Below are 24,435 nucleotides of genomic sequence, written 5' to 3' on the forward strand. Positions count from 1 at the left end.
CTGACAGGTCTTCTTGGCACAGTATTGTTGTAATGGTTTTTCTGCTAAAAGGCTCTCCCCAGCAAGTTCTTTACACCTTTTCACTCATTACCATACTTGTTTCTTGCAGATAGTCACTCGTCAAATAGAATCCAGCACTGCTCAGTGCCCTGGATGCTTCAGGCTTTTATACTGCTGAGGGCCTTCCACTGGCAGCTCTGTAACCTAACTGCTTTAAGGAGGAACAATCAGCAGTGAGACTAAAGAGGCCCTGCTTAAACCTATATGGTTAACATGGGAAAAGTATTATAAAGGGATAGCTTTCACCATTAGAGATGATGCATGTCACCAGTGATATGTAGGTATCATATAAGTACCATTTAATTTAAATCATATAGGTACATTTAATAGTACCATATAGGTACTATTTTAAATAGTATCTACAATTACTATGAAAAAATATAAGGTTGTCTTGCAGATAAAAATTCTTTTCCATGGCTGATGTTCTGAGAAGACCGTTACTACATACAAAACTACACACATCACAGGCTTATATAAAAGTGTTAATGACTCAGGGTCACGTGTAGAACTGACTTGACTTATCCTGCATAAACGCTTGTTTTCCTTACAGGATACCTTCTACCATTGTAATCATTGAGCTGCTCTGACCTAACTCTAAGAACCAGCCTTTCACATCCTGAATTCTGTACCCTTTACATCTTCCCGTTAAGGTAGCGAAAACATCAAGAGCAGCCTAAAAAAATGGCTTAGTAAATGTATTACCTCCTTATTTTCATTTCCCATTTATACTTAAAAACAAATCAACTCTAAAACTCACTGTACTAGAAATACATTACCTTACTATTCAGCATAAAGAGCTACTGTAGCTACAGACATAGTCTGTAGTTATATGATTCACTAAGCAGATGATTTATGACCCTGTTCATAGATGGAAAAGTTTCATTGTGACAAAGGTTTGAGTCATGCTTTATGTGAAGAGCTCAAGCTTGATTCATTAGAATCAACTGCACGTGCTCACAAAACTCAGCAGTAATCTTACAATCTGTAAAAACAAAAAATGCCTTTTATAGCTTTCAGTGTTCTGGTGAGTTAGCATCATGGTGAACTTGCTATTTTTCTTGCTCTGGCTAGTGGAAATATCTCAGTTATCAACAATATCGAAAAAGGCGTGGTCAGCAGGTAAAGGAAGGTGATTCTGCCCCTCTATTCCTCTCTTGTGAGACCTCATCTGGAGTATTGTGTCCAGTTCTGGAATTGTCAACATAAGAAGGATATGGAATTGTTGGAACAGGTCCAGAGGAAGGCTACAAGGATGATCTGAGGGCTGGAGCACCTTCCATACAAGGACAGGCTAAGAGAGTTGGGGTTGTTCATCCTGGAGAAGGCTCAGAGGAGATCGACCTTCCAGTACCTGAAAGGGGCTACAAGAAAGCTGGGGAGGGAGTCTTTACAAAGGCTTGTAGTGATAGGACGAGGAGCAACGGCTATTAACTGGAGAGGGGCAGATTTAAGTTAGACATGAGGAAGAATTTCATCACAATAATAGTGGTGAGGCACTGGCACAGGTTGCCCAGGGAAGTTGTGGATGCCCCATCCCTGGAGGTGTTCAAGGCCAGGTTGGATGGGGCCTTAAGCAGACTCATCCAGTGTGATGTCTCTGCCCATGGCAGAGGGGTTGGAACTAGATGATCTTTACGGTCCCTTCCAACACAAACTATTCTATAATTCTATGATAATATTAGTGATTTCTCTGGTTTTGTTCCTAAACTCAACTGAACTCCTCTCTTCTTCTGTAATCGCCCCTGCTTGCAGTCTTTCCCCATCTCAAAGGCAAGGTCAGGCAGGGAGCTGCAGCCAGCTGCAAATTAGCAAGAGTGTTGACTGCTGCCAAGTTTCATATTAAAATTAAAACTATTCCTTGGAATATTAGAATATGCATAAGATTTCTGTGAAAACTTATGCACATGCACATAAGTGGGAAATACATCCTGTAACAGCTCTGGTCTCGCTGCATTGGATTTATGGAGAACACTCCCTCATGTTGCAGAATTTCCCGGCACTTTCGGTATCACAACCTAGCGATCCTACGACTCCGTGATGCCCACAGGGCCCGCGGGCAGAGCAGCTCACGCCCGGCCACGCTCTCCCCATCCCTTCCCTCCACACCCGCTGCCCCGAGCTCCACGCGGCCTCGCACAAGCCCCGCCCCACAGCCCCGCCCGCCCGCGCGCGCGCCTGCCCCTCAAGCCCCGCCCCACTGCGCGCGCACTTCCCCCCAGCCCCGCCCGCCCGCGCGCGCATCGCCTGTAAGAGCCGCCGGGCCCCGCCCCGCCCTTCTGCGCTCGCGCCCGCGGCCAAGATGGCGGAGTACGATTTGACCACCCGCATAGCGCACTTTTTGGACCGGCACTTGGTCTTCCCGCTGCTGGAGTTTCTCTCCGTCAAGGAGGTACGCGGCTGCCCCGGAGGCTGGGCGGGCCGGCCGTGCGGGTCGGGGAGCGGGAGAGCTGCCGGCGTCTCGCGCGGGCCTGAGTCGCCTCCTTGTTCGGGCGCCGCGCGGCCTGGCCCGGCCCGGCCCGTGAGGCGCGGGGAACCCTGCTTACACAAAGGGAGACGTTTCTCATTTAAGCTAGTGTAGAATTAAGTTTTATCTAAGTGAAAGTGTTTTTTGTAAGCTAGGGGGAATGTTCCTCTGGTAGCGTGTTTCAAGCAGTGCCTTTCCAGACACTGGGGACGGCAACGCCTTGCATACAGTGTGGCCTATGCTGAACAGATGTCTCTTCTGTAATCAGAGAATAGTTTGGGTTGGAAGGGACCTTAAAGATCATCCAGTTCCAACCCCCCCTGCCAGGGGCAGGTACACCTTCCACTAGATCTAGCTGCCTAAGGCCCCATCCAACCTGGCCTTGAACGCTTCCAGGGATGGGGCTTCTACAACTTCCCTGGGCAACATGTGCCAGTGTCTCACCATTCCCATTGTGAAGAAATTACTCACGTCTAGTCTAAATCTGTTCCTCTCCAGTTAATAGCCATTGCTCCTCGTTCTATCCCTATAAGCCTTTGTAAAGAGTCCCTCCACAGCTTTCTTGTAGGCCCCTTTTAAGTACGGGATCTGTTTGGAGCTTTTTCCTGTCTCAAATGCAAGGTCAGACACGGAGCTGGCTCTAAACCTCCAAACTGGCAAAAGTTTTGACTGTTCTGAAGTTCATGATAACATTAAAGTTTGATCTTCGAGAGTAATAGAATACGGGTAAGATTTCTGGGAAAACTTACACGCATGCATGTAAGTCGGAAATATATTCTGTAAGCGGTCTGGTCTCGCTGCACACGATTGATGGAGATCACTTCCTGTTGTCGGGCCTGATAAAAGACTCCGAAACGTGTCTTGGAGTTTTATTTGCCGGCATTTTCGGTCTCACCTGAGAGAGGAGCTCGGGGCTTCTGCGCCGCGTGAGGCGAGGGTGAGGAAGAGGCTTGTGGGCCTTCCCCGTGGGAAGGGAGGGAGATGGGGGCAGCGGGGCAGCCGCTTCTCCCGCAGCTTGCGAGGCAGGGGGGAACGCCTCTTTCCCCTTCCTCGGATTTGGCGTGGCTTCTTTTCTTTATCCGTGCTCGTGGGAGGGAAAAGCAAAATCTCTCCTTCGCAGGCGCGGCGTTTCTTGCCGGCTTCCCGACAGCGTGAGGGGAGCTCGCGTCACTCGCGTTGCCCCTAGGCCATGGAGCTGCGGGAAGGCTGGGGATTTGCGCCAGTGTACATAGCCTTGCTAATCAATTTTAACTTTAAAGCGTTGTCATCACAAACTCATGTTTAAACCAAGTGTAAGTCTCTTCTAGTGCTGTCCCTTGTTGGTCTTTTTACGTATATTTCTAATTATATTACTATGAAGAACCCACTGATGCTAGAGGTACTTTAGACTGAACTCATCAATCTAAACCATCTGAAGAACTCATCCATTGTAAAATGGAAAAAAAAGTGCAAAAATCACATAAGCTTTGAATTTAAATTAGATACTATTTTGGGCTTCAGAAATGAATGTATTAAGAATGTATACATTGAGTTGTCTTGACCTAATCAGTTTTCATGTCTGGTGCATAGGCTTCACTTGGCATCTGTCATCTTAGGGTCTGTTTTTAGTGTTTTGGCATTACATTATTTAGTACATTGGCTTAAGTTAATTAAACAATTATTTTTATAGTGTTAATCTAGAACAACACAATGTTCAGAGCCAAGTCTTGCAAGTTCTGTATCTGAAATGCCCATAAATGTGTTGTGGTGAATTATTACAATACAGCTTTCATGCAAATGTATTTTTGAGGCGTACTTAAGTTTAGGCCCTCACCTGCATCTTGAAGACGTAACAGCAGTTTGCAACTCATTGCTGAACTATGGGGTAGGAACTCTATAAAGCAATTTAATACATTTAAAAGAACACCATCCGGTTACACAAGCTAAACTAACTTTGCTTTTATGTTGTAGATCTAAGAACATATATTGGATTAATCTGTGTGTCAATTTAATTATAACTTTGATCTCAAGTATCTGTTTTGAGATCCACTCTAAATTATTTGACTAGTATGCACTGTTCAGCGTGTTTTGTGGGAAGTATTCATTATTTTGAAAGAAAAATCTGACCAAGCTTTTTTTTTAATGCATATATATAATAAAAAATCATAAGTTTCAGGAATTGTTAATGTTTTTTTCCGATGAATTGTGACAGGAATCACTGTTCCTGTTAAAGGAACAATAATCTAGGATGTTATTTTTCTTCTAACTAGTCTTTCAAGTTCTTACATTCGAAAATAGCGGGGAATTGCTGGTATCTTGCCATGACTGGGAGTGTAGACAGGCTGTATAGTAAGCACACTAAACAACAGAGCTGTGGGATCTTGCAGAACTATGAAATTTGATGTTTAAAACTATTTATTTGGACAAAACCTCATAAAAAATAGAGCAAAACAGTAACAACATTATAAGAATTGGAAACTATTTAATAATATTCAAAGAAATCTGTTAATAATTCTTGTTTCAGATATACAATGAAAAAGAGCTACTCCAAGGCAAACTGGATCTCCTTAGTGATACCAACATGGTGGATTTTGCTATGGATGTGTACAAAAATCTTTATTCCGACGAAATTCCACATGGTAAGCAGCTCATTTTGCAGTAAAACTTGCTTTGCATCCTTTCTAAAATAGTAAGTAGCTAGTGGTAATTTGCTTGTTGCACTCAAACTAGAATAGTCTTTAACCATGGCCTTAATGAAAGGATGTACAGTACCTAAATAGAATCTCCTAATCCTGGGAAGTTTGAGTTTGTTGATTTATCAGGGGCATAGTGTTTGAGTGATGTCTGAAGCATTTAAATGCTGATTTGGTCATTTCAAGCACTTTAAAGGCATAGCCTACAGAGTTACTTTTGGTTTTCATCTGTCAGATGAAACAATATTGCACAACAATTTAGGGTTTCTGAACCCTTTCTTCAAAGCATCCTGTATATTAAGGGTAGATTTCCATTGTAAGTAGTGCCATTAATCTATCTGTCCATAGTTGATTTTTAGACTTTGAGGAGATAGTTGTTCCTAAAAATCCGTTTTCCACACTTCCATCAACATATAAATTGCTGTTTCTCTAGAAGAAAATAAATGCTAATTATTATCATAATGAATATGAAACTTGAACTTTCTGGAGACTTTCCAGTTTACTTCTTAAGTCTCTGTTCCTGAGGAGCCTCTGGGGAGGGAGAGAAAATTAGAATATCTTGCTTTCTTTGATTTTTGTCCTTAATTGGGTTAGGGGTTTTTTCCTATTGCTGCCTTTTTTTTCCCCCGGGTTGTTTTTTGTTTGTTTTCTTCTCCTTTGACTCTAGTCTTTTGCATATACACTTTTTTGCTATTCCTCCCTCTTTTCATTTTGTGAAATTCCTTACCTTTTTCTAAACTAGTGGGACTAAAGTCTGCCTTGCCTGCAGCTTAGGAGGAAGAGACTCGGGTGCTTTTGCATAGTCAGGTACAAGATCCAACTGTTCTGCCTTATTCTTTCTGGACTCTTTAAACTGCAGAGTTGGCAGTTGGCCTCTTCAGAAATACATGAAGGGAACTGACAGACTTAATGGATGTTGGATGTAATGTTTTGACCTAATCTCTGATGTACTAGCATTAGGTGGTGGTGTTTACTGGGGGTACTTGCAATGTTGCATGGGACTGATAACAAATAATAAGAACCAGAGGGTTTTGCTGCTGTAATCTCAGCAACAGTTGTAATGATACCTTCACCTTTAGGTTACTTATCAGTTCTATTGACTAAAAAGTCATACTGTTGCAAGGCTATAAAAGTCTCGATGCTGAATAGGTTTTCTTCTTTCTTTGCTCCAGCCTTTCTAAACTGTTGAAGAATATTACTGTTGTTGGTAGTAAAATGCTAAAGTAGTAAACAGTACAAGAAATGGCAATCCTAGCACACTTTCACGAAGAAGCTACTCTAATTACTTCAGTATTCTGATTACAGCCACTTATCTAAGCCGTTTGCCAAGTGTATAATTTCTTAAGGTCATAGTTGCAAGTCAGTTGAATGAATTTGGTCACTAGGATTTTTCTGCTTTTTTTTTTTCCGTATTTAATGTGTTTTTTTTTTTTTTTTAACTATCTCTAACATTTTAAGTCACAGGCTTGTCAGGCATGTTTTATATGGTGACTTACTGTTGTTTTATTCACGGCTTTTATTCAACAGTACGAAATTATATTAAGCAGAGGTAATACTTTAGTACTGAGTCAGTCATTTTTCAGGGTGCTTGCTGGTATAGCTTTCCTTGAAAAGGTCCTGGCTTATTCTGAGATCCCTCTACAATGTGTCATCTTCCTGCATCCACACTTAATCAGAATGTACGTACAGACAGTTTCTTCTCATTTGTGGAATTGCTGACTTCATTAGAATTCTATGCTGATTCATTTTTCATTAAGAATTCAATTTTAAATACTCAAAGCAAAGTTGACTTACACTAGTATGATTAGAAATGTCTCTGTACAATTTGTAGTTGCTCTTGTCTTGTATTCTGTAAGATCAGCTTACAGTTACACAGCCAGATGTCACACGAAAACATTTTTGTGCTCTGGTTAAGTCAACTGAATGTCTTTTCTTTCATCTGTCTTCGCTTCCTCTTTTATAATCTCAAGATTCATCTGAAGTTGGAGATAATTTCTCCTTACTGGAACACTTCCTATCAGGCAAGTAGTTCTTGGTTTTAGGCTGGGTCACCATTATGGTGTTATCCACTTTGGACCTCCTTTATGAATATATATATTGTCAAATCAGAAGAAAAATGTTTAATATGTTCACTGTGGCATTGAGTGTCCTGGTGTGTGGTTCACTTTCATGGTTCCGTGCATATTCTTCTCTCCTGGGGTTTGATCTTGGCTTCTCTGAGCCCCTCTTGTTTCTTTGCTCATGTAGCCAGTCTTGGGGTGTTTCTTCTTTAGTTTTTTTTTAAGCACCCGTAGCACTTGGTGAGGAAGTTTGGGTCTGTGTGAAGTAATTGGTCTGAAGCTGTTAGTTCTATTTCTTAACAATTTTTCATTAAGCCTTTTATGTTCTATCTAAGCATGCATAGTTTTCCAAATCATAATTTTTGCATTCTAAAGATTTGCTTTCAGAATGTGGTCAGTTAAAGGAAAATCAATCTTACTGGTATCATAGCATAGTACTTTATTCTAAGTTTATTTGGAATAAGGGAACTTACTTTAAAAGGTTGTTCTCTCTTGGTGTAAGCCTGAAGATGCCCTCTAGTACAGAGACTATTCCATCTATTCCAGCTCTTTAGTGATTTGATTAGAACTCAACAGAGGAGGAAAGGAATAAGGTGTTAGAAGCTTTTTATTAATTAATAAGTTGTTAGCTGCTTCTGATGTTGTGACTTGACGGAGAGGACAAATGATGTAGGAATTGGGAGGACATTCAAATGTGCTGTCAGCACTGTGTGATTAAAGGTTGGTTTCTGTAAAAACTTAAAGCATTACATTAAAATCTCTTTTATTTGTATGTTTAGCTTTGCGGGAGAAGAGAACAACTGTGGTTGCGCAGCTGAAGCAGCTTCAAGCTGAAACTGAACCTATTGTCAAGATGTTTGAGGATCCAGAGACCACAAGGCAAATGCAGTCCACTAGGTAATTTCTAACATAATTTCATAGGAAATTGAGGGGAAATATGGGCTGAAACAATTTAGGTGCTCTTTTCTAGGAGACCCATCTACCCTCTTTCTGGTTTTTTGCCTTCCTCAGAGGATTATGGAGTGCAGTCTTACTTAACCTAGGAAGCCTGGTGAATAAACATGCTTTTGGCTTCAGCAGACATTTCTTTCAGGAGTCCTGCGCTTCTCCCGTTAACCTCCCCCACACCCAGAACTGGCCGGCTTGTTGGTATAAGATAGTGCTTGTGGTAATCATTTTAAGACGCATCCAATTTCCTTTCACTTTGCTTATGGGTGTAATAAAAGTTGAATGAGTTTGTCTGCACGTTATATCAAAGAGCTATGGGAGTTTCCTTATGGTTAAGCCTGAACCCAAGCCCTGTAGGAAAGAGTTTGACTGTAGTCATTGAGGAATTAAGAGGGGTGGGTAGGTGTTAGTTTAATGTAAATTATCAGAAGCGTTGTTGTTGTATCTAACCGGTTCTGGACAATTAATAGGATTCCTTCTTTGGCCTTACCTGCTCTAAAATGTCAAATAGAGCATATGACATCAGGTAAAGTACCTATGGCTCAACTTGAATTGGAAGGTGAAGCCTGTACCTGTATTTATTGTTGGCAAGCTTTGTGCATTGACTTTGCAGCAAGCTTTGTTTCAGAACTGGTACATCGGTTTTGCTTTTAAAATATCTGGAAACTTTGCAGCTCAGAAATATTGGTTCTGATTATTGGCTTAATGGAGGTTCTAATTGAGATTGTTGAGGTTATACGGTAATGGAGAAAATCGGGCTGAATAGTATCTGTAGTATTGTGTTTTAGGTAATAGAAAGCAACTTTTGACTTCCGTGAATTCCTGCTGGTGATTTGGAATTTGTTTCAAATTTAGAGCTGCGTATTATCAGAGTTTTAGATCACTGCTTCTGATTCATGACAATGATGTTTGGAAACATCGAAGTCTGGGAAATGGTGGATGATATGTAAAGGAGGTTTTGCATGTGGAAGTTCTTTAAAGAGTAAGCCAAAACGTCTCACTTTTTTTTTGTATGCAACTGATGGAGGACATTGACTTCAAAATTGTAGAGGAATACTCAGTACTCCTCATTGTTGAAGTATGTTCTATTGGGGAAAAAAACCCGCGAGATGACTTCATTGACAGTTCCCTGTAATACTTGTAGAAGCATTCCGGGCTACCTTAACAATGTGCCATTTCCCTGTAGAATCTTATACCCTAAATTCTAATAAAAGTGACTAAATAAAAAATAAATAAATAAAAAAAAATAAAAAAAAATAAATAAAAGTGACTTCTAATAAAACTGACTCCCAGCAGTCAGTTGATTTTTTTTTTTTGACTAAATGGGGAAATTTTCCCATGTATACACTTCTACTGTATCCTTCCCTCAAGAGGAGTTTATAGTATGCTGCTCTTCTCTTCAGCCATCTTTGGTATGTGTTCTATCAAATATGATAGTTCCATGAATTGTCCGAGTAATCTTTACCGTGATTGAAGGCACAGTGTGAATGCACAGAAGAGGTGAAGTGGAGAGTAGGTACTGGTGTAGAAGCATACCTGTGGGAGCAGAGGGCTTGAAAACAGAAAAAATGCCATTAATTCTTTCTTAATTGTAGAAAGGCAATCCATACAATTAAGTTGCCAATTTGAAAATCCTTTTTTATTTATGAATGTTAATTCAGCTGTGGTTCTTGTTGCTGTATTGCAGCAGAGTTTGAATGGAATTTTTGTGTTGAAAAGCTGGTGTCCTAAAATTTCACATGTAAGAGCTGATCAATATCCTTTGCAGATACATTATGAATAATTAGTCATAAACTAGTATTTAAAAATAACCATGGGTATCTGAAGTCCTGTGGTCATTAATGAGACTTGCAAATGGTAGATAATTTCATGTTTCCCTACTGGAGGCTTGAATTTTCCTTTGGTCTAGATGATATTGCTTATCCTTTTAACCATGTTAAGTGAAAAAAAAGCTTCAGATATGTCAGGTGTGAACTAAATGCTTAGAATTACTAAGTATGACGATTTGTAGTTGTAGATTTTGCAGGCATTTCCTATGGTAGAGGTATTCCTGCTAATCACCGTGTCCCAGTGCTAACAGTGGGATAAACTTCCTTTCTAACTATTTTACTTCAGTCTTTACCATTTTTTTCCCTGTCTCCTGTTAAATTCAAACTGTTTGGCTAGAGTAACTACTGGGGAACTGGAATATGAGACTAGGAAGAGCTCTGCATCTTAATCAAACTTCCGTACTGAAAGCTGAGGATGCCTTCACATGTAAAACCTCCCACCCTTTCTTAATTCTAGTATAATTTTTATTTAGAATATTCTACCTGCAAGAATAACTAATTCTAACATTTTGAAACTTCCTCTGACACTTTAGGAACACCTAGCTCACTATTTCTGCAGTTGTTTTAGCAAAAGTGTGGGTGTATGCTGTAAATTTATGCTCTGTTTGGTTGTTTTACTGTTAACAGCTGAAGGTTGTGTTGTGTAGTGGGTTTACTTTGTAAAAACAGCAGGTTTTATCTTTTTATTATAGGGATGGTCGGATGCTGTTTGACTATTTAGCTGAGAAGCATGGTGTAAGTGTTTTAAATTCTTATCTCTTTGAATTCAGTTCTAAGTTTCTCAGTGCAACCTGCCCAACAGCCAACACCTCTGATCAATTATGAACTAGCATTTTGGCCTGTTTTATGTCATTGTAGCTAATAGGTAGAATTCCTAATGCTAACATTTTATTGGAATGCCTTTGACCTTTTAGCTTTTTTACACAAATGAGAATAAAGCTGTAGCTTAATGTTAGCTGCATCATTGTACCTAAGATGTGAGGTATTTCTGAATTTCCACCTTATTTCCTCTATTGGCTTAATCTTTAATTCAGTAGCATGGATTAAGAGTATATAGTTTTCTGTTGTCTTTACTGTGTACTATGTCTTTCAAAGAACCTAGAGACTTCAGAGCTTACTTTACTATTAAAATTGGCTTGTAACAGCTTCCAGAAGAAAAGCTGATTTGTATTTCTTTTCAGTTTAGACAGGAGTACCTAGACACACTCTATAGATATGCAAAATTCCAGTATGAATGTGGTAATTACTCAGGAGCTGCAGAATATCTCTACTTCTTTAGGGTTCTGGTAAGTTGGTGGTATTTGTTGGTTTTGGGTTTTGTTTCGTGGCTGTATTTGGGTGTTGTGGTTTTGTAGTGGGCTGCTTTTTTTTTCCCCCCCCCCCCAATTAAATACTTCGACCAGTAAGTTGTCTGTATTAATTCTTAAACTGTAATAATTTTGAGCTTTTTTGAGGCAATTAGTGTGCACCAAAGAAAAGTTGAAAAAATTGTTAACAATCATCGCTGACTATTGTCCTGCTATTCTTTTATTGTCAGGCTGAATTCAGAACTGTCCTTTTGAGTTTGTCAGTCTTGTGGTAGCATTTAATTATAGAGTACTTTCCTTCCTGTAAAATTAGCCTGGGAAAATACTAACAAAAAAATCAGCAAAATGAATACTTGCTTTTGTACACAAATATTATCAACAGTAGTGCAAAGCTTGCAGGTGGATTGAATGTGATTGGAAGTAATGGTGAACTGCAGGCTTCTTATCTGAACTTTCATCTGTCTTCTCTTGAATTTTGTGATGGATTTAAGAGTATAAGTCATCTGCGTAGGAAATGTCAACAGCTTAAGTGAGAATTGTAGAACCAAATCCATTGTCTGTGAAGCAGCCCTTCTCATGTTGTTATAATCATTTATAAATGGCATGAGTGAATTTTGAGAATGAAGATTCAGTGTCTAAGATTCTCAACACAGTAAACTTATTGGCGGTGGTCAGTGCAAGTGCTGTTTAACTGACAAATGGAAATTTAAGGCAACTACTTTATTTTGTAAATTGATACTTTGTAAATTAAAAATACTGCCAGAAAATATTTTTCATAAAGTAAATAACAGTAACCCTCTCCAAGAGTATGACTTTTTCTTGCATTGTTGAAAATAGGTTCCCGCAACAGATAGAAATGCTTTGAGTTCTCTGTGGGGAAAACTGGCATCTGAAATTTTGATGCAGAATTGGGATGCAGCCATGGAAGATCTCACAAGACTAAAGGAGACAATAGATAACAATGTAAGTAAAATCTTGGTTATGTTGATAAGATGATAGGCTAGTGGTGTTAGTAGCCAAGTTTTTTTTAGGAATTACTTGCAGTCTTGTTTCGGAGTAGTTTACCACCTTTTCACTAGATTCTTAATAATGGCTTGTCACAAGAATGAGTTTGAGAGCAAGTTTCATCGTTGTGTGAAATTGCTGCTTAAATTTTGGATAGTTGTGGTACTTATTTTCTGTAAAGAATGGAATGCATGTAACTAAACTATACTCGCATTTAAATAACACTTATAACAGAAAACACAAGACAGGTTATTTTTTGAAAATAGATTTCAGGCAATTCAGCTCCCTTACCAGCTCATGAGTTCAGGTAAGCATTAAGAACAAGGATCTCGGTCTTCCTTTCTGCTCTTAGGGCTTCCACAGCCCATATCTGAATTGTTTTGAAGTATTTGTATTTGAAGTACTGATGAAATTTGGAGCTAATGCAACTATTTAGAGCTGAATCCTTATTTTTGCAGTATCAGCTGGTTTAAATGAACATAGTTGCATTGTTATTTCTTGGCTGAAACTGATTGTGGTGTTCCCTCCTTTTGGAATGTATGGCAAAAAGATCTGTGAAGCTTTAGAGAGGAAGAAAAACTGAAAAGCTAGGGAAACCAAATAGTTCCTCCGATCACATATGAAGAGGGAATACAAGGAGCAAAATTCAGGATTCAAAAGGGAAGTAATAACTTATGTTAGTATGGTGGTTGTTGGAGAACCAAAATCTATGCTCTTACGTGAACAGAATACAAATTTCAGCAAACAATTTGGAATATAATATTGGAAAATTTATCTTGGTTATAACTTCGAGCAGAGTTGTCTTTAATAGATGACAGGTTAAAAAGGTGGAGGACAGACAGCCTGACAGTGATGATAAATTGTAAAAGGAGACAGTGGAAAAATCATGTATTTTTGAACAAACAGGTGTCCATGCAAGAGTATTCATACAAAAACTTACTGTGTTTTACTTGAATTAAACCAATGTTATGTTTTCTCTTAGTCTGTCAGCTCTCCACTGCAGTCTCTTCAGCAAAGAACATGGCTCATCCACTGGTCTTTGTTTGTGTTCTTTAATCATCCTAAAGGGAGAGACAATATCATTGACCTTTTCCTCTATCAACCACAGTAAGTTGTGTTGTGCTCTATTGGAGTATTTTAAATCAAAATGAAGGCAGACGATGAATATGCAAGCTTGTACAACATTTTTCAGCCCAAAGCTGTTTCAGAAGTTCTAAAAGATGTTAAGACTTTGAGTATGTTTTTCCCTCAAACCTTTGTTTTGCGTCTAACTTCCTTTTCTTTGTGGTTGTACTTCCTCAAGGAGAAGAGGTGGTGAAATAGGAAGAGCTGGCTCTTTTTTGGTGTTTTAGAGAGGATGGAACAACCTGTTTTGCTAGATTACTGAATCCTACCACATCTTTAGGACTGGGATGCTAGGGGATGGTATTGTTCTATTTTCATTTTAGAAAACCTAGCTAGGGTTCTTCAGGAAAATCTTGGGAGAATAAAAAAGAAAGTTAAAATGATATAGTCGTTTGTCATTGATTTCTTACAAGTAATCTAGGGTTCTAGAACAGCTTAACACTAAGAAATTAGTTCTAAGTTTTCTAATACCTGATTGGATCTAATGTGTTAGAATAGGAGAACAGTACTAAAGAAAAGCAGTTGAATATTTTTATATCATTATTTCAGTAGACTGGTAACTTGTAGTGGAGGTTTTTTTTGCTTCCTTTTTGTTTTGTAATGTGTATGTTGGCTTGTTTTTTAATTTTAAGTTATACTTCTCACCTTTAAATATGGACTTATTTGTTGGAGAGTTGAACAGCAGTCTCAGATGCTGATAGAAAAAGATTTCCTGTGGCAGACCCTTCTTGTGAGAGCAGTGTAGGTGACAGCTTAGGCCATTGTTGGCTTGAACTTAGCATACAGACTGTTCTTTGTCAGTGCCAGCCCCTTTTCTTCTCTCCCTTGCACACTGCTGACTTCTTTTCCTTTTGCTTCCCTCCCTCCTTTCCCTGTCCAAAAAAGATGATGATGATCACAAGGCTAACAAAAATAAATCAAACTTCTATATTTTAATTAAATGGTCAGTAATAAGCCTTGTTATTTTATTGTGTAAAAGATGCATAAGCTATTTGTCACAAATACTGTTTTGATGCAAAATTGCATTAACTGAGCTCTATATATTTTTTTTATCTTGCTAGATATCTCAATGCAATTCAGACCATGTGCCCACACATCCTCAGATATCTGACTACTGCAGTCATAACAAATAAGGATGTCCGAAAGCGTAGACAAGTGCTGAAAGATCTAGTTAAGGTTATTCAGCAGGTAAGGACCAAAATACCTGTCATTTTCCATCGTTTTTTGTGACACTTATAATATAACTTCCTTCTAACAATATGCTTGGTTTAGGTCTTCCACTTACTTTTTAGTGCTCAGTTTCTCTAAACTAATTTTTTACTATTAAGTGAGATGCATGTCAGTCAGTGGGAGGGCAGAATTTTGTCCTCCTTTAGCATGAGTGAGCAATGAGTAAAATGGAATATGCACTCAATTTTGTTTTTCTTTCTATACGATTAAATGTAGAACACTCGGTGAGATGTGAAACGGCTTTGGAACTTTTCTTCTTTATCAGCCGTCCCTACAAGGAACTGTTATATGAATAAGGGATCTTGTTTGTATTTCAAATCCACTGAACTGTATGCACTGTTTTGTGTTCATGTGTTTTCTTGAAAATGCTTCAGCTGTTTCAGTTTTGTCCATGTCTACATCCTCACATAAGCAATAAAAGAATTGTGCTTGATAGCAATCAAGGGAATTATGGCAAATTTTTTTTTTTTAATCCAGAGTCGGCATCCAATTTATATACCAGCAATCATGCTTGAAACACTTTTAATAACATATATTGTGAATAATAAGCTGTTGTGTATATGTGACAGTGCAATTATTACAGACTAGCGTTGTAATATCCACTTCAAGCATTGATATAACTACCTATATAAAGCACCATCAACACAAAGACCAAATTTTAAGCATATCCTAATCTGTTTTTAAGCATTGCTCACAAAAGAAGTAGCATAAGAAGCTACAGTCTAGATGAAGGCTCATCTTTTATCTTAAGCTAAAATCTTATTTTAGCATTGAACTTCCAATGTAATGCAAACTTGTAATATTTGACATACAAAGTAACATTTTTACAATTTGTTTTGCTTTTGGTTTAGTTGTACTATTAGTATAAATAGAAGAGGGTCGCTAGAGTATTCTTTTTGAAAATAACAATTCTGACAACTTTGGCTTTGAAATACTTGAGAAGAGATTTGTTTCTTGATACTATTCTACTGTGTATGGCTCTTTATATTAAATAATGAGGTAAAATGATTTTATAGATCTGAAAGCAGTTCAGACTGGGTAACTAGCAACTTGCCTACATAGGAAACACAAAGCATTGAATTAAGTGATTTGACAAATGGTGGGCTGATTGCTCTACTAGCAATTAGAGATTGGTAATACTTGCAATACCTTTGCAAGTATTGAATCAATAGGTAACCAGTTTGTTGTTGATCTATTCAATTTAAAAGGCAATAAATCCAAGACTGTGTTACATAGTGAATGTTAATTACATGGTTATAAAGTACAATTTTGATGTAAAAAGACCACCCTTTCCATCTAAAACTGAATTTTAAGCCTCAATAATGAGATTACAAATACTGTTCTTTGGGGAATAAAAAGTAACTTGGATCCAGAAGAAAAAAATCTTAGTAATTCCTCTAATCTGCTAATTTTTTTTATATGCTGAAGCAGATATTGACAGATACTGGATTAAGCTTTCTTAAAAAGTGCATTAGAGACATTGGAGTATGTTCATTTATGTCTTGATTTGCACAGTTGTATATAGGTCTAATGCTATTCCTGCCTTGTAGCTAAAAGTTGAGTAATTCCTGTAATGCCTGAATAATTTTAAGCATTTTGTGTATGGAAAGTAGCATTATTTGTGTTAACTGTGTTGTCAGGGTAGATCAAATGATCATTCAGTTTGAAGCGTGAATGATTTGGTGTTGAACTAGTCTTTGAAATCAGAGTTTAGGAAGAATATCTATGCTACTATATTTTAAGAAATCTGGAGGTTTGATACAGAACCAACTGTAGTCTCCGTTTTTCTAACCCAAAGACTGCAGCACTAAATGCTGAAGGTGGAACTGGGGGAAGAGTGCATTTTTTTCAGCTTCTATAAGAAGAATTTGGAAGTTTTACTTAAGTATTTTACCTAAGATGATGTACGACTTGTTTATGATATTAAATTTTGTTTGACTATTATAAGGAACACTCAAGTGATTGTGTGGCATTCATTTCTAATGTTGTTCCTATTTTTTTTTTTGGCAGGAGTCCTACACGTACAGGGACCCTATCACAGAGTTTGTGGAATGCTTGTATGTTAACTTTGATTTCGATGGTGCACAGAAGAAGCTGAGAGAGTGTGAAACAGTAAGTTTTATAAAATTTTTACTTTTCCTTGATGTAAAGATCTCTAAAATTCACAGTGGCCAGCTAATTTGTTTGAAATGGTATTTGATTCCATTGCCAGTGTTTTCTGATGACCTTTAATTCATGGGTGTGTGTGGAGGGTTTTGTTTTGGGGTTTTTTTCAACTTATTTTGTAATACTTTATAGCCTTACCAATAAGTCTTGTTTGCTTTTAAGGTATGTTTAGGCAGTTATAGAACAAGAGGTGAATAGCTAATCATACACTTGGCTTAGCTTCAGCTTTTCCATTAGTGTTTGAGAAGCGCTTGAAGAAAAGCTTTAATTGGCTTTTGTTGTGAAAGATACTGCATCCTGGAATTGTAAAAGTGAAAAGTAATGTGAAATAACATTAGGATGGTTCAACAGATTTTCTTGGAAAACTTAGTTAATATCCTATGAAGAGTTAAAGATACATAACGCTTGGGTTGACTGGTACAAAAGTATTTCTAATAGTTGGATATCAGTACCATTTCTTATAGCCTCTGCTTTGACTTCCCTTCTGTTAGTATTAGTCACCTAATTGAGTGGATCAGAAGGCTTACCTTCCCTGCGGGGGACTGGTGGTCTTGTAAGCTGAATTTTAGAGGTATGCTTGCACCGCGAAGTGACGTGATATGCACAGTAAAGAGAATGCTCATCAAACTGCAGAGTGAAAGGAGAAGCTCCCAATATAGGGGAGAGGATGAATTTTGTTTGGAGGGATCTTCAGTAGAATGACAGCACAAAACCTGTTCTCTTCTTGAGTCAGACCCCAGTGATCATGTTAGCATGCAATTTTAATGTAGCAAACTGCAGAACAATGAAAACTTGTGCTAAATCTTTTTCTTCACATCTTGGAATACCCCAAGAACTTGTTTAGGTATGCTGTTAATTGATCTTGCTCAATACTATCTCTGCCAGTGAATTACTATTTTTATGTTTGTTCTCAGTGTTCCCTTTCTTCTTATACTTGCAGGTGCTTGTGAATGATTTTTTCCTAGTGGCATGCCTTGAAGACTTCATTGAGAATGCCCGTCTCTTTATATTTGAGACTTTTTGTCGCATCCATCAATGTATCAGCATTGGGTAAGATAACTTCTTAATACCACATTTCAGAAAAACCAGTCATGGATGACAGTTTGACAAACAGTGTAAACATCAGTAGTAAAATATTCGCTTACCAGATAAGATAAAAATTAAACTAAAATTTAATTATATAGTTGTCTTTCTAGCTTTATAGCTATAATGTGATATACTTAATTTAGAACAAGTGTATTTTAAAGTTGGGTACTTGTGATTAACTTTAAAACGACTTCTCTACTATTTCCCATTCCCCCCAGACAAGCAGTGCTTTCAAGCTAAAACTTCTGCATGGTTTCAAGTTGGGTCTATTGAATTTAATGGGAACATTGATACCTGATGTCACCACATTCCATGTGTCGTAATTTGAGGATCAATTCCACACAGTGATACAGTAGTAATACTAAATTAAAACAAACTGCAAATACAACAGGTGCTTAAATTTTTTATAGTTTATATACACCTATGAGACAGACATGGTTATCTGTATATTCTTTGAAATACTTATGTTGCTTTTTTTATTATTAAATAAATAGAAAACAATGGATCTTATTACCTCTGGCAAAGAGAGTGATTGAACTGTAAGAAAATGATGTTCTTATTAGCAAGGCTATTTCTTGTTTACTCAGATCAATTTTGTAAAAGCAGACTTTTCAAATGGATCAGCTCTGATGCCTCTATTGTAGAAACTAGGCAGGAAGATATTACTATGCATGCTTGAGATCCCTTTCCACTTGGCCTTTGCCCCCATTCCTCCTATTTCCACATCCCTTAAATTAAAAAGGGAAAAAGCGAAGAACTGAATGCTATAAAAATCTCATTGGTAAGAAGTGCAGAGATCCTCGAGACAGCAGAAACTAAAGTTGTTAAATCGATCAAGTTCAATGAAGTCTTGTTACCAGCTTGCATGCAGAGCAAATATGTGCATCTGGTCCTCTGAGGAAGCAATTTAACGCTGCTTGATTTCAAAAGGAAAACTTGAGAGAAAATTGTCTTTAGTTTTGCAAGCTCCTTAAAAGGGTTATTTTCTTCATGGATAGGTATAGTTGGAGAAAGAACAGGTTCTTACTGCTCCATCTTTTTCCATGGCAAACTAAAGCATTTTAATCAGCCATGGTGTATTAAGTTTTAAGCATAGTTGTAACAGTAAACTGAAGATGCTGTGAAAAAAACCTTCCATACTTACACTGATTTTTATAAGGAGGCTAATACTTTATCTGAAATCGCTTTAAGCATAGTACTGCACATTTAGGGATAAATGGGTTTTGAATAAGTATTTGTAAGAAAAAATGTAAATAAAATTCCCTTGGAGTGAATTCTGTGGGAAATATAAAACCCCATAGTGTCTTGCTGTTTCCTATAAATCACTTTTAGTACTGTGAATATTGCACATATTCAAGCACAAGTTTTTAATGAAACAAGCTTTTTTAACTTAAGACTAGGTGTCTTTCTAAGAAATCTCCTCTGATCTGCTTCCAATCAATGAGCAGAGTCTGGAGGATGCTTTAAGTCTGTGTCTAAAGATAATGAAACTATGGCTACTACACCAAACAGCAAGATTGATTTAACAAATCAAGGTCTTTGGTAGATGATTATCACTTAGGTAGTGTTTAGTACTTGTTTTATGGTTTGTATTTTCTGTGCCATTTGTGGTATTTCAACTTTAAGTATGAGAAAATATTGTAGTTGGCTCTCCTTGTAAGTGATTTGAAAGTATGGGTAGCAGTATCCTCACTTCATGAGCAGTGTGGTATGTTCTAAGTCAAGTGATTGAGTTGAGACCTATATTTCAGATTGACATGGATGTATGTTGATACTGTGTATCAATTCCAGTGATTGCATGTGGAATAACTTGTCAGTAAGGAGATTCTTTTCAGTAGGTCAGTCATTTTAAATTACAGATTTAAGCCTTAAATTTCTGTGCAAGCTGTAACAAGCATTAGATTTGGGCTTATTAGGTAGGGTACATAAGTATTTCTTAGTGTATTTCAGTCTTAGTGTATTTCAGTCTTGTTTTGGAGAAATTAGCCCGTCAGTGCTTTTAATTAAACATTGGACTCGGTTATAGTTCTCACACTTCTCACGTAGTTTCCACTGCTATTCCTGGAGCTGAGAACGAGTTGGTTGTACCACGGTGCTTGATAAATACTGTTTAATTATTCAGAACAAATTTGAAAACAATTAGTGGCAAATCTGCTATTCCTTATGCTAAATGGAAAATAGATGGCTCGTTTAATGTTGCCTTTTAGCTACTCACATCTGTTAGGCAGCTGACATTTTTCCAAAGGATGTACTTGCTTTATCAGTTGTAATTAAAATGTATGCGTCCCAAATAATCCTGCAGTTAGTTTACTGTTTGAAATGTCACGTTTAATTTGGGAGTGATAGATGAAATTAATTCAGGATGTGTTTTGGATAGTTTGATATGCCTCTGTTTAATTAAAGAGCTGAATATGCTTCATTCTTCTTTTCTGTGCTTTTCTTCTGTGCACAGTACAAGATAGGCATGTGGAATTCAGTAAACTTGCCTTTTAAGCAAAGGAAGACTTAAATAAGATTTGCTCTAGCATGACCCAAATAAGTGAATCCCTAACAAAACAGAGGAACAGAAACAATCTAAAGAAATATTTTTGAAGCTACCATAAGGAAACTACCCTTCAGAATCACCTGTAACTTGAACTGCCTGTCAGTAGTCTTTAAATATTAATGAAATTATTTCATTATAATTGAATAATTTTTATTGGATTATAGTGGGGATCTTTATAGGCAGTGATAATCTAAAATATAACTTTCCTTGCTTCCATTCCTTTGTATTAATAGCTCTAATAAGTGTTTGTAAATGACTGTCACTATTACTGGACTGGTAAGCGTGTGGCAGCTAAGGTGTAGTTTGCATCTCTTGAGAGTATCAGAACTGTTTTAACAGTGTGATAGAATAGTGTTTTGTTATGTAATCATAATCGGGATAACTCTTCAGTACTTTTGCTCTGGAAGGAAGGGGAATTATTTTTTTTTTTATGTATATGTTGCTTTACTAGGCAAGTACCTCCTCCGTGTTATACGTCCAGGCACTTTGGGTGATGCTGGCTGCTTCAGTGTAGATTGCAAAACTTACATCTTTGATATTGTCTGTTTGCTTGGCTCGTCTGCCTGGACTCTATAAGTGCTAATTCAATCACAGATTTAACAGTTCTAGTGGAACGGTAGCAACTATAGTTGGATTTTTGCTTCTCCTTTCTTTGCCAAACTCCAGCTACTTTGCAACTGTAGTCATCTCACTGCAATGAGTTCAGTGTAAATCTGGTATTTTAAGTTACTCCATGTTTGTCTCTGACAAAAAATGGAATTTATTTTTGGTTGGTAGAAGGGAATGGGATCAAGAAAGTACAGGAGAAAAGACTTTAAAGAAGACTATATAGTCTAGCTAGATGGATGAAGTAATAATTGATATGCTATAAAGTACTCACTTGACATGAATCATCATGAGGGAAATCTCTTTTTCAGGTAGAGAAAAATGTTTAAGATGCAGTAAAATGGTGATAAATTGATTCCCTGTGCAACTGGGCATAGCCAGCTGGTGTTTTGGTCACTTCTGTAGTCCTGACCTCATGTTTGTTACTTTAGTCTGAAAGCTGATGAAAGAATGAGCGTTACAAATGTCCTGTATGAGCCAACTGCCAGCAGGAAGCTGAATGAGTTGGCAGGAAAGCCATAGGCAACACCATCAGAAGGAATTATTATTCCTGGATAAGAGTGCTTGTTTGATTAAGAATTTTACTTTCTCTTCCTCCTGCCCCCATCCCTCCTTGAAATTGCAATAGGTTTAAGGTTTGAGCATTTTGTTTCTGTTGCATCTTCTATACCAAACTGTCATGACTCTTGCTCATGAAACTTCAGGGTGAAGTATATTGCTAAATGAGCTACTGAGAGACACTTTTTTCCTGGATTAATTTATCTAAATGTTCATGACTGATGGCTGGATTAAAGTAAGAATAAAAGCAGTTCAGTTGCTCTCTGATATTGCTGGTTTATGTTGCTGGTTTATGTTGTGAGATTACTTAATTGACATTTTTTCAAAGAATGTTCATGTAGGCAGGGCTTAATAGGAACATAGAAAAATTACGCAGGTCAAAATTTTAGTGCAAGATGTAGTTCAGAACAACTTAGAATATATTTTCAGCGTGTGAATTCCTTATTCACGATGTCCCAGTGTAAAGCAGTGGGGGTGGGAGATGTGCAGGAGTGCATGTTTGTGAGCTTTAAAGTCATTTCAGTCAAATGAATATATGCTTCCTATATCTGTGGAATTTATTGAATACATGTCTTGGCTTGTGCCAGATTTTGTGTTGATTTAACTTGTATCCCATAGTCCCCAGCGTCAGAGATACTCCATTTCACCTTTTGACTAAGTCTGTTATCTTTCAGTATGTTAGCAGACAAACTAAATATGACTCCTGAGGAAGCAGAAAGATGGATTGTCAATCTAATTCGAAATGCGCGATTAGATGCTAAATTGGATTCAAAGCTGGTAAGTCTGTATAGATAAACCCAAGTGAATTTGTTGAATTTTTAACTATATTTATTTTGCCTTATTCAGCAACAGTGAATTCCAGTTTCTGCTGTTTTTTTTTTTCTTTGCCCATGAACTGTAGTAGACTCCATTTATTCTTTTTTTTGATCCTATGTGTGACGCAATTTGTGAAAGTTCTGAAAGCAAAACATTAAAGGTATATACATTCTTAGTGATTGTTAAATTTGCTGTATCTTTCTGTATTTTAGGGCCATGTAGTCATGGGCAACAATGCAGTCTCACCTTATCAACAAGTGATTGAAAAGACCAAAAGCCTGTCTTTTCGTAGTCAAATGTTGGCTATGAACATTGAGAAGAAATTGAATCAGAGTGGTAGATCTGAGGTTGGTATAAGTTACTTTTCCTGAATTCCTTCTATCTTTTTTTTGTGAGATATCCAAGTATAATTCTTAACCTGTTTCTTAATTAATCACATGTACCTTCTAGTTCTGGCACAAGGTATTGAATTGAAAAGGTTTTTTTCTCTTGCAGTGAGCATTAGATAGTGATTCTTCAGGTTTTTTTTCTCTCATCCCTTTTCTCATCACTAGATTTTTTTTTTTTTTGCATAACTGGATGCATTTGATTCTCTGCATCCTTTGTTGTCTCCTTCACCACCTGAAAAGGGCTGGTTTTGAAGGGTGACGTTTATAAAGTAGTTGTATTACCTTGTTTCAAGTGAGCTGTACTTGAAAGTATCTGTAGATGTATGCATAGGAGTGAGAGAAGTCTGGAAGGTGAAGGAATACAAAACTCTGTTAAATCAATTTCATTAAATTCTTGAGAATATAATTAGGTTAGCCATAGGTTTAATTAGAACCAGTGAAAATAAGGAAGTTGGCAAGATAGTCTGGTTTTGCCTCTATCCACTTTGCATATGGGAAGCTTTAAGAGAACAATGTAAGGTGGATGACTCTAAGGTCCACTAAGTACCTGGCCGTGCATACTTGAAAAAAACAAAGCACGTATTAAAAGAACTTAGAACATGCTAGAAGCTTGATTGGACTTTGTCATTGCTTGGCTGAAATATTGATGGAAGTTGTACAAATAGTGATGGAATAGTTTATTCACAGAATCACAGAATAGTCGGGTTGGAAGGGACCGCTGGAGATCTAGTCCAATCCCATATATTCTATTAAAATGAAGTCATATGAAATTTGTGGTACTGTTTTCTTGAAAAAAATATATCTGTATACAGAGTATATTTATACTTATTTTAGAATCTCTTAGAACTTCTCATTTTTTTTTAAACTACTAGCTTGGGGGACTTGGGCTGTACAACTTTATAATTACAACATGTATTTCTACTGTGTATTAACACTTGCTTTAAACTTACAGGGTATACTTCAATAATTAACAATATGCGCACTTCTTAGCCATATGTCAGTATTAACGTTTTTTATCATTTCTCTTAAATATAAGTAACCAACAGATAATAAAATAGTTTCATTTCTAGTGATCCTTATTTGTTTATTCTTTAGGCACCTAACTGGGCTACTCAAGACTCTGGCTTCTACTGAAATACTTCTGCAGAGGGGGGGGAAAATCAGTTTTCATTTAACTAAAAAGTGCATAAATATATAACTTTTTTTGAGAAAAGGTAATTATGTATTCCATCTAACATTATTTGAATAAAATTGGCGAATTTTAACAGTCTCTGAATCTCTTAATTATGTTGTACAGGGGCTTTTTAGTGTAATGGTGTTCTGTAGCATTTTGGATTGCAGTTTGCAAAACTTGATGTCAGTTCTGTTAGATTTGTTTGTACCAAAGGATGCTATTGCTCTCAGAGCTGTCAGAGTTTGGAAGTGGAAAATTATTTATTATCTATTGCAAACATCACAAATGAAAATTTAAAAGCAGATGATACAAATAAATGGTTCCCCACTGAACCTCTGGCTAAACCACAATTATCTTCTGCACTCCCATGTTTTTGTTTGTCACAGAAGAACCTT

General features: G+C 37.3%; 1 protein-coding gene across 1 annotated transcript; it reads left to right on the forward strand.

Moving 5' to 3' along the window:
- Positions 1-2,291: 2,291 nt before the first annotated feature.
- Positions 2,292-24,131, forward strand: EIF3E (eukaryotic translation initiation factor 3 subunit E). Its single transcript, XM_054059413.1, has 13 exons — positions 2,292-2,449; positions 5,028-5,142; positions 8,036-8,153; positions 10,726-10,768; positions 11,215-11,319; positions 12,178-12,303; positions 13,328-13,452; positions 14,532-14,658; positions 16,711-16,812; positions 17,807-17,916; positions 22,336-22,438; positions 22,690-22,824; positions 23,962-24,131. The coding sequence occupies exons 1-13, from the start codon at positions 2,360-2,362 to the stop codon at positions 23,998-24,000; spliced, it is 1,338 nt and encodes a 445-aa protein (XP_053915388.1). The 5' UTR covers positions 2,292-2,359; the 3' UTR covers positions 24,001-24,131.
- Positions 24,132-24,435: the final 304 nt, after the last annotated feature.

This window comes from Cuculus canorus, chromosome 2 (genome assembly GCF_017976375.1).
Source record: "Cuculus canorus isolate bCucCan1 chromosome 2, bCucCan1.pri, whole genome shotgun sequence".
NCBI lineage: Eukaryota > Metazoa > Chordata > Aves > Cuculiformes > Cuculidae > Cuculus > Cuculus canorus.

What these genes read in the sequence shown, in the direction of transcription:
- EIF3E (XM_054059413.1), top strand. Translation starts at nt 2,360, where the DNA reads ATGGCGGAGTACGATTTGACCACCCGCATAGCGCACTTTTTGGACCGG. An exon ending in AGGAGACAATAGATAACAAT is followed by an intron (nt 12,304 to 13,327) that starts GTAAGTAAAATC and finishes GTTTTCTCTTAG; the next exon opens with TCTGTCAGCTCTCCACTGCA. An exon ending in CTAAATTGGATTCAAAGCTG is followed by an intron (nt 22,439 to 22,689) that starts GTAAGTCTGTAT and finishes TCTGTATTTTAG; the next exon opens with GGCCATGTAGTCATGGGCAA.